Raw genomic sequence first — 14,975 nt, forward strand, 5'->3', positions numbered from 1 at the left:
TATGCAGCCATAAAAAGGAATGAATTCATGTCCTTTGTGGGGACATGGATGAAGGTGGGAGCCATCATTCTCAGCAAACTAACACAGAAAACAGAAAACCAAACACCACGTTTTCTCTCATAAGTGAGAGTTGAACAATGAAAATATGTGGACACAGAGAGGGGAACGTCACACACCTGGGCCTGTTGGGGAGTGGAGGGCAGGAAGGGAGAGGATTAGGATGCATGCAAGGCTTAAAACCTAGGTGAAGGGTTGATAGGTGCAGCAAACCACCACGTCACATGTATACTCTATGTAACAAACCTGCATGTTCTGCACATGTATCCCAGAGCTTAAAGTAAAATAAAATAAATAAAATAAAATAGAATCACAGTGTTGGCCTGAGGGCCACATATGGGTATGCTATGAGGTTTGGAGGTTTTTCTTTTCCCTCATGCAATTTTTAAAAATTAATTTAAGATTTGAAAGATGTCATGTAAAAGTCTAGATTCCTGACTTTTCTGGAGTGGCTGGAAGATCCGGTGACCTGAGGCCTTCACATCTGCCTAGTGACACTGAGTTGAAGCCACTATAGATAGGACCTAGGTCACAGGGCCATTTTACTCACTTGTGTTACCTGCCAACCCCTATAGACATTGGAGCCTGTGACTCCTCCAGTTGTGCAGCTGTTTTCACTTAGAAATGAGGAATCAGAGGCCCAGAGAGGTCCAGTGTTCTTGCACAGGGCGGTGTAGCTGGGATTGGCCAAGCTGGCTCTAAAACCCCAGTTCTCGCCTCCCTGGTACCTGAGGATACGCTCCATGGCAAATGAGCACAAACACTTATATTGATGAGCTAGGGGATCCCAAAGGTCTTTTGTTGCCCAGTACAGCTTGTTCACTTTAGGAGTCAGATCAAGTTTAGCGTCACAAATGCATACAGCCCTTAAACGTTTTTCATTTGCTCACTTTATTTATCCCTGTCATTATGAACACAATTCTGGGGTCAGACCAAATCTGGTCTCGGTCGGGCTTTGCCTCTAACAGCTATGAGACCTATAGCAAGTTCCTCGCCTTTTAAATACCAGTCTTGTATATTGCAAGGCACAGTGGGGCAGATTAAATGAAATATTTCATGTCGAGTACTCACTATAGTGTCTGGAATACAGTAAGCACTCAACAGAGGAATTAAAATAAATGTCAGAGGAATTAAATATGGCAAAATAGCAATGTAGCTAAGTGATTTTGCATCTGAAAATATATGAGTACATGGTGACCCCACTGATTTAAATCTAACACTACACTGTTTTCCTCATCTTTCCCCCTTTCATAAATACATCATCTCTGTGCTCCTTTGGTCTTGAAACCACTTTTGCAAAGTTGATGACAGTGAGAGAGGCCTAGCATGGCCGACTCTAATCTTGCCTTTAGCCTCCCAGGCTGGCTGTCCATGCCCATTCTTGAGCACAGGCCAAGCTAACTACGGGAGGAATTTAGCTTCTAGTTTGACTTTGGAAGCAAGGATGATACTAGGGCCTCCCTGAAATGAACCCCCTCCTTTCTCAGAGACAAAAACTGCCTTTTTAAGATGAATGAAAAACCACAATATTAGGATTATAAGAGGGACATGGATCCTCTTAAAATGTAGGTGTAGCTAAATGATAACTAGCCGTCATCCCGCATCTTACTTTTTTATAATCTCTTGCTGTTCAGGAGTCATGGAGCCAGAAGGCACAAGATTTGTGACTTCCCCAACTGCTCCTGTAGATAACATCACTATTGTAGAACTTAAGTTTGGTCTTTTGAGATGTTTGTCAGACTTTTGCATTCTGGGCACCAACTGACTCCATCCGGACCCAGGACTCATGACTCAACCCGTCCTGTGGCCTCCTATCTGGCTCTTGCTGAAAAATAATCATTAGTCTTCAGCAAAGAAATGAAATTTTAAAACACTATGCAGAAAAACTGGTCAACTGCCCTTCTATATCAATCCATAATATTTGCAGCACATCCAGTAGCGAGCTTCCAGGTTATATGTCTTTAATGAGCCAAGGTCAGGGCCCTTAATGACACAGAAAATGGAAAAGCCTAGATCCCTTTTTCAAGTTGAAACTTGGCCTTGCTTCTCCTGATTTTCTTGAAAATCAGGTGACACCCATATTGTAACTCAAAAACATGGTTTTCTGCAAATGAAATTAAACATTGATGGTTTGTCTTATAAATCTCCCTGATATGACATTGAATACTTCAAAAACTTGAAGATATACTACAGCCTTGAAACCAACACAAGATGCATTTACCACCATAATCAGACGTCAGGCCTCAGCTTGGGTGATAGCTTCATCTACCAAGGCTCAGAATTTTCTTTTGTTATTAAGGGAAAGGCCTGCTTGAGTTACAAGTATCTGAGGATCCCATTTCACTGAATAGCAGACCAGTACAGTCACTGGGAGGGATTATTGCCTTGATACCAGAAGCTGATAATAAATGTAAACTTAACCATGAATTCTTGAGCTTCTCCTGAGTCCCAGGCGCCATTTTCACATGAGATCTCCCCAACAGGCCTGGGACAGAGGTGCCACCATTTCTATTTTATGCATGAGGCAAAAAACTCTGATAAATGAAGTGATGTGCTCAAAGCCCCAGAATTAGTTTATGGAAAAGTGGCTCAAAGTCGCAAAGTCCCACAACTAGCTTATGTCTCTGACTCCAGGTCAGGATGACAAGTCATCCCACTTGCCCGAAACATTGAAGATTTCCCAGATGTGAGACTTTCAGTGCAAAAACTGGGACAGTTCTGGGGGTGCAAACTGGGGCAAGTAGGCCGTTGTCTGTTCAAGACCAGAAGAGCAGTGCTCCTTCTACCAGACAACTCTAGCTAAGGGATCACATGGGCTGCTGCAAGATGGTCTTGTCATCCAACCACCGTTTAAAACATGGGAATTTCAAATACCTAAGTAAAGGTACCCTTTCATGCCCCTCTTTTAAGACAGTTTCTTCATGGAGGCCCACAGCTGCACATCATGATTAGTGATTTGAACCAGGTTATGACCTAGACTGGTTTTCTTTTTTCTCCCTTTTTTTTTTCTTTCTTTTTGAGATGGAGTCTCACTCTATTGCCCAGGCTGAAGCACAATGGCACGGTCTTGGCTCAATGCAACCTCTGTCTCCTAGGTTCAAGTGATTCTCCTGCCTCAACCTCCTAAGTGGCTGGGATTACAGCCACTCACCACCACACCTGGCTAATTTTTGTATTTCTAGTAGAGACAGAGTTTCACCATGTTGGCCAGGCTAATCTCAAACCCCTGACCTTGGGTGATCCTCCCACTTCAGCCTCCCAAAGTGCTGGAATTACAGGTGTGAGCCACCACACCTGGCTGGTTTTCTATATTTAACTGTTACACTGATGATTTAGAAAAAATATTTATTCCTCATGGACTAATCACAGATGGGACAAAATGGCTTGTTCTTGAAGTCCTGTGAAGGAAGTAGAAGGCAATCAGATTGCAGCCCTCTGCATATTTCAAGAGACCACAAATTATTTGCTGATTTGCTGGTAACCATTTTTTTTTTTTAGATTGATGGGGATAGCATTGAATCTATTAATTACTTTGGGCAGTAAGGCCATTTTCACAATATTCATTCTTCCTAACCATGAGCATGGAATATTTTTCCATTTGTTTGTGTCCTCTCTTATTTCCTTGAGCAGTGGTTTGTAGTTCTTGAAGAGGTCCTTCACATTTCTTGTAAGTTGTATTCCTAGGTATTTTATTCTCTTTGTAGCAATTGTGAATGGGAGTTCACTCATAATTTGGCTCTCTTTAAGTCTGTTATTGTTGTATAGGAATGCTTGTGACTTTTGTAAAGTCTTACTCTGCCACAAGGCTGGAGTGCATTGGCACTATCTCGGCTCACCACAACCTCCTCCATCTCCAGGGTTCAAGTGATTCTCCTGCCTCAGCCTCCCAAGTAGCTGGGACTATAGGCGTGCACCCCTGTGCCCAATTAATTTTTGTATTTTCAGTAGAGATGGGTTTCACCATGTTGGCCAGGATGGTCTCGTGATATGCCCACCTCAGCCTCTCAAAGTGCTGGAATACAGGCATGAGCTACCATGCCTAGACAAAACAACACACTTTAAAAATAATCCCATCTGATAGCACAGACTCACCTGTGTTCTAAAAGGCTGATAGCGGAAAGGTCTGATGAGATCCCACCTTGCTTCCTTCCTCTCACAGCACCAGGCCAAACAAGCTGTGGCTAGAGAAGCTCATGACTTCTGTGGCCCAGTGCCAAAGTCATCCAATTCTGAAGTGTCGAAGAAGAATCTGGGACTTAGCAGCAGCTCCCACAGGGCATCTCTCTCTCTCTCTCTCTCTCTCTCTCTCTCTCTCTCTCTCTCTCTCTCTCTCTCTCTCTCTCTCTCTCTCTTTCTCTCTCTCTGTCTCCCCAGCTTGTATCTGATTATTCCACCAGTGCAGGAAAATTCCCTGGAAGGCAACCTCGGAAAACTGAATGATTATTACATATTATTCACAATGGGAGATTTGTTCTTGTGCAGAAGGTCAGGGCCAGCTGTCCCATTTCTTCTTAGCTCTTCTGCTCTCTCAATGTTCTTTCAGTTCTCTGATTCCAGAGGGAGAAAATTTCTACTCCCAGCACATCTTGTCTTCTGGCTTCATTGCACCAAGGAAGGCTGCACATTTCAACCATCATCAAAGCAGTAAGTACCTAGTCAGAAGAGAAGAGTCCTGAATTGGCAATGCCAAAGGGGATTGTTGAACTCTTGATCAGCTTGAAGGATGAAATTTGTACGTGTGAACTTCTTAGATTTGTGAGCAGTGGAGTCTATCGCTGCATTTTGTCAATGCAGCTTGGAATGGGTCAGCTCTTAGTGAAAAGTATCTGGTCTATTTCTCTTTTAGGTGGGAAAGTTCTAACCATCTAGGATGATTCAAAGCTTGTGAGAGACTTTAGCTGATCCTCTAGTCTTGGTTGGCAGGAGAGCCCTTCTCTACCCTCTTCTCCATTGCTCCCAGAGTCTCAGGGTCTCAGCGGCTAAACTAGTTAGACTGGTCAAGGAATTTCCTCCAGAATAAAAACATGCTCAAAAAAAAAAGAGCTAACTAACATTGATACAGTTCTTCGTATGTTTTAAGCATTATTCTAAGAATTTAGCACATATCACCTTAATGCTCAAAACAACCCAAAAAGGTAGACACTTTTATCACTCCCATTTTACAGACAGAAAAACTGAGCTCTGTCCTAAGCATTTTACCTGTATTAGGCCTTACACACCAAACAGATCTGTCGGCCATCATTCTGTGGCCGGTGAGGAAGGAAAGCAGGCACCATGCACTGTCTACCATTTTCTTTAGTTAGTTCTATTCCCAGAAATAGCCACATCTGTGTTCTGGCAGTGACAGAGAGACCGCCAAGTGTCCACAGGGCAAGTGGCAACTTTTCAACCTGACAACCCAGTGGAGTAATCTGGAGTGTTATTCTTGACTAGGTAGCTTCAAACTATTTTCTTGCCTTCCTAGAGAATCTATAAGCTCTTGATTGTTTTTGGAAAATTCATTTTCAGCCTGTGATGGTTAATATTGTCAATTTGATTGAATTAAAGGCTGCAAACTATTGTTCCTGGGTATGTCTGTGGGGGTGTTGCCAAAGGACATTAACATTTAAGTCAGTGAGTAGGAGAGGCAGACCCTCCCTCAATCTAGGTGAGCACCATCTAATCAGCTACCAGTGCAGCAAGGATAAAAGAAGGCAGAAGAACATAAGAGGACTATACTGGCTGAGTCTTCTGGCCTCCATCTTTCTCCCACGTTGAATGCTTCCTGCCCTCGCACATCGGACTCCAAGTTCTTCAGCTTTTGGACTCTTGGGCCTAAACCAGTGGTTTGGCAGGGGCTCTTGGGCCTTTGGCCACAGACTAAAGGCTGCACTGTTGGCTCCCCTACTTTTGAGATTTTGGGACTCAGACTGGTTTCCTTTACCCCTCAGCTTGTAGATGGCTTATTGTGGGACTTCACCTTGTGACTGTGTGAGTCAATACGCCTTAATAAACTCCCTTTCATAATACATCTATCCCATTAGTTCTGTCCCTCTAGTGAACCCTGACTAACACACAGCCAGAGTGGTGTTCTGTTGTCACAGCTGAGATCACAGGCTGATACAATATGTGAAGTGCCCTGTAGAATAAACATTGGTTTTCTTGGCCGGGTGTGGTGGCTCAAACCTATAATTCCAGCACTTTGGGAGGCCAAGGCAGTTGGATCATGAGGTCAGGAGATTGAGACCATCCTGGCCAACAGGTTGAAACCCCATCTCTACTAAAAATCTGAAAAAAATTAGCTGGGCATGGTGGCACCGCCTGTAATCCCAGCTACTCGGGAGGCTTAGAGAATCACTTCAACCTGGGAGGTGGAAGTTGCAGTGAGCTCAGATTGCACTACTGCACTCCAGCCTGGCAACAAAGCGAGACACCATCTCAAAAACTATAAAAAATCTGTACAACAAACCCCCATGACACAAGTTTATCTATGTAACAAGCATGCACATGTATGCCTGAACTTAAAATAAAAGTTAAAAAAAAAAAAAAAGAATCACACAGTTCGTTGTCATTACATTAAATCCTGCTGGGTCTCAAGGTGACTCTTGTTAATAGAGAACAAAAGGTGTGTCATGATGTGATTCTTAAATGTGAGACTCCTACTGAAAAACATCATTCTTTCTTCTTCGATGTGTCAAAGGATAAAGAGGTGTGAGTAAGGACTCTCAGGTCTTTGTAGACAGCAGCATGGACTCTTGTTGGCATCTATTCCCACTTATTCCACTAATGAGACACACCAGGACAGTGACCTATCCTTTCCCAGCTACCTAACTCACTCAATCATGGGGTGCAGTAGGTGGGAGGTCCTGTTGTCTGCGGTGTACCACCCACTTAACCTGTCCCTTAATTCTTTCAAACCCGGAAACAACTCTTTTTAAAATAATTATTCAACACAGCTCTTCATTATGATTTTATTGTTTGTATGATTCATTTTTGTCTGTTACAAATATATTTCAAACTAGAGAGTCACAGATGTTAATAAACTTGCCCAATGTGTCACTGCCTCTTAATTCCATAGTTTTCACTGCCTTGTGCTACTTGCATTCCAATTAGAGAATGGTAATGTGTGTCTCTCTGAATCAAGTTCAAGGATAAATGCCCTGTTGGGGGATAGTTCAAAGCCTGTTGTGCTTTGTGTGTGTGAGCTAAGGCCCAGCTAAGCACCACCTCTCTAGACACCACCTCTCAGCTGGCTACTGAGTTCTTGGTGGATTGCTTAAAATATATATTAAAATGATGACTCTTCATAGTATAAGTAAATTAATTGCTTTATTATTCTAAGAAAAACTGTGAGAAAATAGCAATGTGTTTATAAAATGACTTAAAGTTATACAGTTTTCTAGGTGTACTTTAATATTTTACTTTATACAATTTTTATCTGTCATACATAAAAATTATCCAGCACATATAACAATTTGCCTTTTAAAAACTCATAAAAGCAGTTTTTCTGTGCAGTATGGAATCTTCCTGAGAAACTTAAGTTACAGATTTAGGAATTGTTCTAAGGAAGAATAAGGCACCAAGAAGCAAGTTGATGCTGTCCCCTTTGTATCACAGTGTGCAGACATGGGTGGGGCTTCCTCCAAACAAGAGCTATGAAAGGCACAGAAAGTTGCAAAGACAAAGCCAAATAAACAAGACGTTTTGCCAAATTATTTGCTAGCTTTGTCTGCTGGTTATGTAAGAGATTTGGACGTGGCACCAAACAGGTTGACACAAATGGTGACTCAGGGCTTAAGTAAGACCTACTGAATGCCGTAATTACTGTGGACTGAGAGACACTGTTTTTGTAACAGGAAAGGATATACACAATCATGTGCCTCATAAATACTTTTCAGCCAACAATGGACCAAATGATGGAACACATATATGATGGTGGTCTCATAAGATTATCATACTGCACGTTCACGTTTTCTATGTTTAGATATACCAACATTCATCATTGTGTTAAAATTGCCTGCCATATTCAGTATAGTCACATGCTATACAGGTTTGTAGCCTAGGAACAAAAGGTTATACCGTGTAGCCCAAGTGTGTAGGAGGCTATACCATCTAGGTTTGTGTAAATACAATCTATGATGTTCACACAATGTCAAAATCAGCTAATGATGCATTTCTCAGAACACATTCCCATTGTTAAGTGGCATATTATGTATATAGGCGTGTGTGTGTGCATATGTATCATATGACTGTATACAGGCATGTGTGTGTGTGTATGCAGTTATATGCACTTACATATATTTGTGTGTGTGTGTGTGTGTGTGTATGTCCTTTCAAGTATTCAGTCTAAAATCAAATGACTATATTTGAAAATGTGCCTCAAACATTATAAGATGAAGAACCATTACAATAGGAAAACGGTGAGCCTTGGGAGGTTAGAAAAGGGGCATTAAAGCCCAGGTCATTCCCACGACCTTCAGGTAAGCACGATGGGGAGTGAAAGTTGGGATGGTAAGAGAAATTTTTACAGCAAATGAGAGTGGAGTAGGGAGACAGGGAGTAGTAACACATTTACGAGTAAAATATAAGGGTTTTGTTTTTTGTTTTTTGTTTTTAGATGGAGTTTCGCTCTTGTTACCCAGGCTGGAGTGCAACGGCGCAATCTCGGCTCACCGCAACCTCCGCCTCCTGGGTTCAGGCAATTCTCCTGCCTCAGCCTCCTGAATAGCTGGGATTACAGGCACGCACCACCATGCCCAGCTAATTTTTTGTATTTTTAGTAGAGACGGGGTTTCACCATGTTGACCAGGATGCTCTGGATCTCTTGACCTCGTGATCCACCCTTCTCGGCCTCCCAAAGTGCTGGGATTACAGGTGTGAGCCACTGCGCCTGGCCAAAATATGAGGTTTATGAGCAACCAGTAATCCGGTAGAGAAGTCATTTATAAGAGAGTACTATACATGGTGAGGGAATATTTATACATGTAGGTCAGGAAGTCCTTGGGCCAGAGATGGCAAAGATACCCACGTTAGAACTACAGGGGGAAAAGAAGGGCACAGAAATGTATCATGCGACAAGGTCATTCATTTGGAAATGTAATGCTTTCTGAAAACGTGAGCATTCATTTTCTTCACTTGCCTGTTCTAATAAGAGAGGTTTGGTGTGGTCATTTTTCAGTAGAAAGGATTAATGTAAAACTTTCATTTTAATTTTATGCAATCATTTTTCTTGACTATTGATAGATCACAATAAAAGTTATGCTGATAATGTAAGTTATTTTAAGACTTTGGGGGAAAAGGCTTCTATCTCTGGTGTTGACCTTATTGTGGAGGACCCTCCAGAATCTTCGGCTCTGCACCAGCAAGTCCGCTGAGTCATGTATGTTGACATAAACCACAAGGAATCAAGGAGGTAAAACACCACAGCGACTGGCTCAGATCTTAGATATGCAAGATGAGTCCTCAGGAGTTTTCGCACACTGAAGAAACTTGTCAGGTCTATGACAAGAAAGCAAAAAAGGAAATCAAGAAGCCATAGAATACATCTGTGGTCCAATTTGCTAATGGAGGAAACCCCCCCTTTTTTTTTTTTTTTTGAGACGGAGTTTCGCTCTTGTTACCCAGGCTGGAGTGCAATGGCGGGATCTCGGCTCACCGCAACCTCCACCTCCTGGGTTCAGGCAATTCTCCTGCCTCAGCCTCCTGAGTAGCTGGGATTACAGGCATGCGCCACCATGCCCAGCTAATTTTTTGTATTTTTAGTAGACATGGGGGTAAACCCGCTTTTTAGCTATAACAATATGCACAGACCACTTAGCATCCATACAAATTCATCTCCTGCAGTGACACGTCAGGAGAGGAGCTGTCCCTGTCAGCTGATGATCAAAATACAGCAGGAGCAGCAACCAAGGCCAGGGACCCCCATAGTTTCTGTGGCTAATTTGCTTTCTTCTCCTGAGGGAGTATTATACATAGTGAGGGAATATTTATACATGTAGGTCAGGAAGTCCTTGGACCAGAGATGGCAAAGATACCCACGTTAGAACTACAGGGGGAAAAGAAGGGCACAGAAATGTATCATGCGACACGTCATTCATTTGGAAATGTAATGCTTTCTGAAAACTTGAACATTCATTTTCTTCCTGAGGGAAGCTTCCTGAGGGAGTGTTGGATCTAGGGTAAAAAGCAGAGGTTATAGATCCTCTGGGAAAGGCTGGAGACCCTCAGCAAGGAGACCAAACTTCCTTTGCACTGAAAAAACCTTAGATAAGCATCTAACAAGTGAATGACTATTATTTTCACAAAAATTAGTTAAAGCAACAGGACCCAATGGGAGTGGCTGGCACATGAATAGGGGGATGGTAGACAGCGAGGAAGGAGATTCTTTAAATTTGATTTTGCTAAATATGAGCCAAGGAAGAGGGAGATCCTCAGAAGCAGCTGCCAACACCCCTGGGCTTCTGGAAGGAAGAGGTGTCAGAACCTGCCCTTGTGATGGGTCACCTCAGGCTCACCCCCAGTCAACTGTCATGACCAACTGGGTGCAGCAGCTCTAAATATAGAGTCACTCCATCCTCACCAATATGGTAACCTGGGATCCCCTCATGAAGACATTCTGGGAAAACAAATTATCCTCTTTATTAAGGAAATGCTGCGATGGAAAAGAAATCTTTCCAAGACTATTTAGGATTTTTGAAGCTACCTTTGCTTTACATTAAATGAGGAGAATATGACTATGTTTATGAATTCCAGTTTCAAATTGGGAATTCAGTTTTGAAAAAGTAGTAGCGCCTATGCTGTTAAGATGATCCCTCTCCAGGAATATGTAAGTATTCATATCCAATGTCCCCATAGAATGGACATGACTTTTCATCTGTCGAATAACATTTTGATGGAGAGAATAACATTTTGATGGAGAGAGAACATTTTGATGTTTTGAAGCAACATACAGGAATTAATGTACCCTTTAGGGTTTTTTTTTTTACATGCCACTAGAGGGCCTAGCCAGATAAATCATGCTGACTGCTAATTTTATGATATCCACTGTTCATTCCACTGGTTAAAACATATAAACCTATGTTAAGAAATTCCATATACATTTTATCAGGACCATGAGTGTATGTATTAAAAAAAAGAGGCTTGGAAATATACATGTTAATAGTGTTTGTCTCTGAGTGATGAGATTTATTAAGAGATTAATATTAGAGTCATCAGGAAGTCTAATTTGTATAGGTCTAATATATACATATGCATGTATGTATATAATTATACTTCTGGAAGGAAGAGGTGTTTGATTATTAAATAGTAACACCAAAAGAGCTAGACAGAAGTTTGCTAAAATGAAAATGTATGTTTGGAATGGAGAGATTTAAACTACAGTCTATGTCTGTATCCACGACATTCACCTTGGGCTCCCCTAGAGACAAACAACTGTTCTTTAAAGCCACACAACAGTTAGACACAACAAGGGGGTCCTGCCAATCCAGTCATTCAAAGAGTCATACTGAATATATTACAGCTTCCTGGTTGGAGGAAATGAACAGTGATTTCAAGACAATCCCCAAGTTTAAAGTCGCATGATCTGATGCTCTGAATAATAAGTGTTGGCTTATAAATGACCTGCTTCCCACTGTCTGTACAAGTCCAAATGGAAGCCATGCCCATATTTTTTTCCAGATGAAGAATGAGTGAGCTCACTTGGATCCTAGAGCAGACACAAATGAGGAGTTTGATGAACTGTAATATAAAGGCCCTCTGGTCATTTATGAAAAAAAGGTTAATATTTAAAATGAGAAAAAAATAAAGAGTATTGGGAATAAGGGCATCTTTATTTCCCAGTCTTTACCCAGGTTGCTACTATTCTATTTTCTTTATGCAACATGTCTTTGAACAGCTTAGACTGGTCAGATATCTGCAAGATTTTTTTACAGTGGCTCCTTCATTCATTCTTTCTGTTTTCCTGTATAACTGCTGTAGAATACTCATGTCCTTTTCTAGGAGTTTCCAGAGAGAAGCAAGCTGACCGATGAGGAATTCAGGTCATGTGAGAAACTAAAGCTATCAGAAGAATCCCTTAAATCTATCCTTCTACTTTTCTGATGTGGTTAATGGGAGACGGTAATGGCAGTTGACAGAAACAATATTCTAGCATCTCAGCTTCTACCTTCTTTGAATAGCTTTTCCTTTCTGCATCAATCTTGTTCCAAGCTATTACGTGTGGGAAAATCTCCAAAGATGCTTCTACCAGTGAGTCCCTATCTACACGATTGGTCACAACTGCTTAAAAATGAGTGAGGGGGTCTTAGTTTTGAAACTAGAATTATAGGTGACTTTAAAAATATATATCTATCTGTAATTTTAAACTGTCTTCTAGTAAATACAAATTATTAGTAAAAGTTTTAAAATATTTTATTTTTTTATTAAAAAAAATCTTGGTAGACTGCCATATGACACCTTATCCCATGTTAGGCATTTGTACTGAGATCCAACTAAGGAAGCTTCACATGCAAAATGATGTCAAGTCACAAGGATTTTACAGCTTGGGAGAAAGGGCTTAGCAAATCATTCCCTTGCTCTCCTGAAACTAGTGGGCCAGTGAACCCTGGGCTGGGCCACTCACACTGGGAACCAGTACATATGCTGTCAAAGGTTGTGTCAGCTTTAGAGGTAAGTCCTACTTGGGACCAGTAGAGAAGGTTGGGGAAAGGTGGCCAAGTGAAGGCCACTAGCTAGGAATATCTTCTGGACTAGGCTTGGAAGGAGGGACAGAGATCACCATATGTTGCCATCTGAGATCATCATCAAGCCCCAGGAAAGATTCCCACAGCCCTCCAAGCTCAGAGGAGGCTAAGGATAAAAGGAAATTCTACAGATGGCAAGATAGTCATTTTTTTTTCTTCAAGAAGAAATCAATTACCTGTAGATATTCTTGCAGGAAAATGTAATATTCCTTTTGCTTATAATCAATTCCAGCTCTTTTATGGAGGGATCCTGGCATAAGTCTCTGGGGAAGAAAGAAGAAAGTAGGATATTACAAGACCTCACAAACACATTTTGAGTCTCTTTGTTTTTGTAGCAGGCCCTGGGCAAGACCCTTAGATTAAGAGGCAAAGCAGAAGCCCAGTGTCTAAGAGCTCCTGGGTCAGCAGGAGAGTTGAAGTGTGAAGCAGGTAAATATCCTTTGCAGAAATGAAGTTAAGAGGCTGTTGGGATGAGATTCATGTACATTCATCTTCTGAATCAGTTTGCTCCCAACAAGTTCTTGTGACTGTGGATGCTTTCATGAACTGATTCATGAAATATCCCTTGGGTACCAAGTAGTAAGATATACCTGGAATCTCCTCTTCCATCGTGCATCACCCAGGCCTCTAGTGTGTGAACCTTCTCTGGTTGCAAATTATGGACTTCCACACTCCCAAAAGTGCTAAAATAGAAGAAGAAAAGAACACCATCAACCCCAAACTAAAGCATCCACGCCCCCTTAAAAACCAGCAGGCAGGATGGCACTGGCTAGGACCTATCCTTTGGAGTTGACCCATCAAATTGCAAATCAATAACATCTTATTCAGCATGACCCTCGATTAACAAGATTCTCAAAATAAAATTCTTAAATTGTGCAATTATATTGATTCCTTAAATACTTGCTATTTGAAGAGTGGTCCTTAGACCAACCTAATGAACAGGTGATGTCATTAGAAACGTAGAACTTCAGCCACCACCACCTGCTGAAAGGATCTGCAGTTGAGTGATCCCAAAGTGATTCACATGCTCAGCAAAGTTTGAGAGGCAGTGCTTGGAAAGTCCATAGTGGCCTGCCTTAATCCCATTCCTAAACTCTTTCCTGTTAGTCTCTGGCAACTGACACTCCAGTACTTAAATCATAATATCAGATCGTAAACTTCTGAAATGTTAATGCTTTCACCCAAAAAATTGGGATCAGAAGACAAAAGGACAAATGCTTCCTTGTATAAGTAAATATCAAAACAGGAGAGAAGAAAAGTTATGTGGAGCACCTAGAGTTTCCAAGGCAGATTAATGTGTGCTTCCTCCTTTCAGTCAGCCTTATGTGGGATTAGAGAACAAAAATTAGAGAGCAAAGACCAAAAAGGCAATTGATGTAGCAAAAACTGTAAGTGTAGGAGATCAGACAAGAAGGCACAGGTGTGGCCAGATTCACTGGTGAGGATCATCAAATGAGAATGATAGCTGATTCTTACTGAGCACTTTCTCCGTGGTCAGGCACAGAGCTCAGCACTTTCCATCCATTGTCTCAGTTAATCTTCCCATCACCATCACCTCTTCAGGTACTTATACAGGGGCTTACAGAGGTTGAGTGCCCCACGTAAGGTCACACAGATAATATGTAATGACCTCCAGTACCTGCTTTTAACCACTGCAATACAAATACATTGCTGACAATGTCTGCAAAAAGACAGTGAAGTTCCCAATGTTCCCAGTAATAGTTTCCCAAGAGCCCAGCACAGTTCCCAATGTTCCCAGTAATAGTTTTACTACTGATTTGGGATACTACTGAACTGAGATTACTACACTCTTCCTGGAGGAAAGGGGAGGTAAAGCGGGTCTTCATGGATGGTGAGGATTTAGACAGAAGGGAACAGGGGAGGCAGGTCGTATGTGAACAGTGTGAACAACGGTGATCAATGGGTAGGGTGAAATATAACGGGAGAGAAAGCTAAGAAAATTACCCCATATCTGGAGAAGTTAAGAGCAGGGGATAGATATAGTGCAGTGGCCATTAGAACCTGGTAGAGGATTTTCGGCAAAGAAGAAATCAGACAAAAGCATTGACGTAGGAGACAACTTTCTCCATAGAATTCAAAATGTTTACCTTTTTTGGCTCAGATCTTCAGAACTGACCTGAAACATGAAAAGCATATTCTTTCTAGGGATGAAACATCCACTGTGAAATTCGCAACACT

General features: G+C 41.6%; 1 protein-coding gene across 1 annotated transcript in view; it reads right to left on the bottom strand.

Moving 5' to 3' along the window:
• Positions 1-6,995: 6,995 nt before the first annotated feature.
• CD38 (CD38 molecule) overlaps positions 6,996-14,975 on the bottom strand; it is a 73,695-nt gene continuing 65,715 nt past the window's right edge. Inside the window, exons 6-8 of the mRNA XM_002745965.6 lie at positions 13,367-13,459; positions 12,953-13,039; positions 6,996-9,534 (exon numbers count right to left, since the gene is read on the bottom strand). Coding sequence (XP_002746011.1) covers positions 9,471-9,534; positions 12,953-13,039; positions 13,367-13,459 — 244 coding nt within the window. The 3' untranslated portion in view covers positions 6,996-9,470. The remainder of the gene's footprint in view (positions 9,535-12,952; positions 13,040-13,366; positions 13,460-14,975) is intronic.

This window comes from Callithrix jacchus, chromosome 3 (assembly GCF_049354715.1).
Source record: "Callithrix jacchus isolate 240 chromosome 3, calJac240_pri, whole genome shotgun sequence".
NCBI classification, from domain to species: Eukaryota; Metazoa; Chordata; class Mammalia; order Primates; family Cebidae; genus Callithrix; species Callithrix jacchus.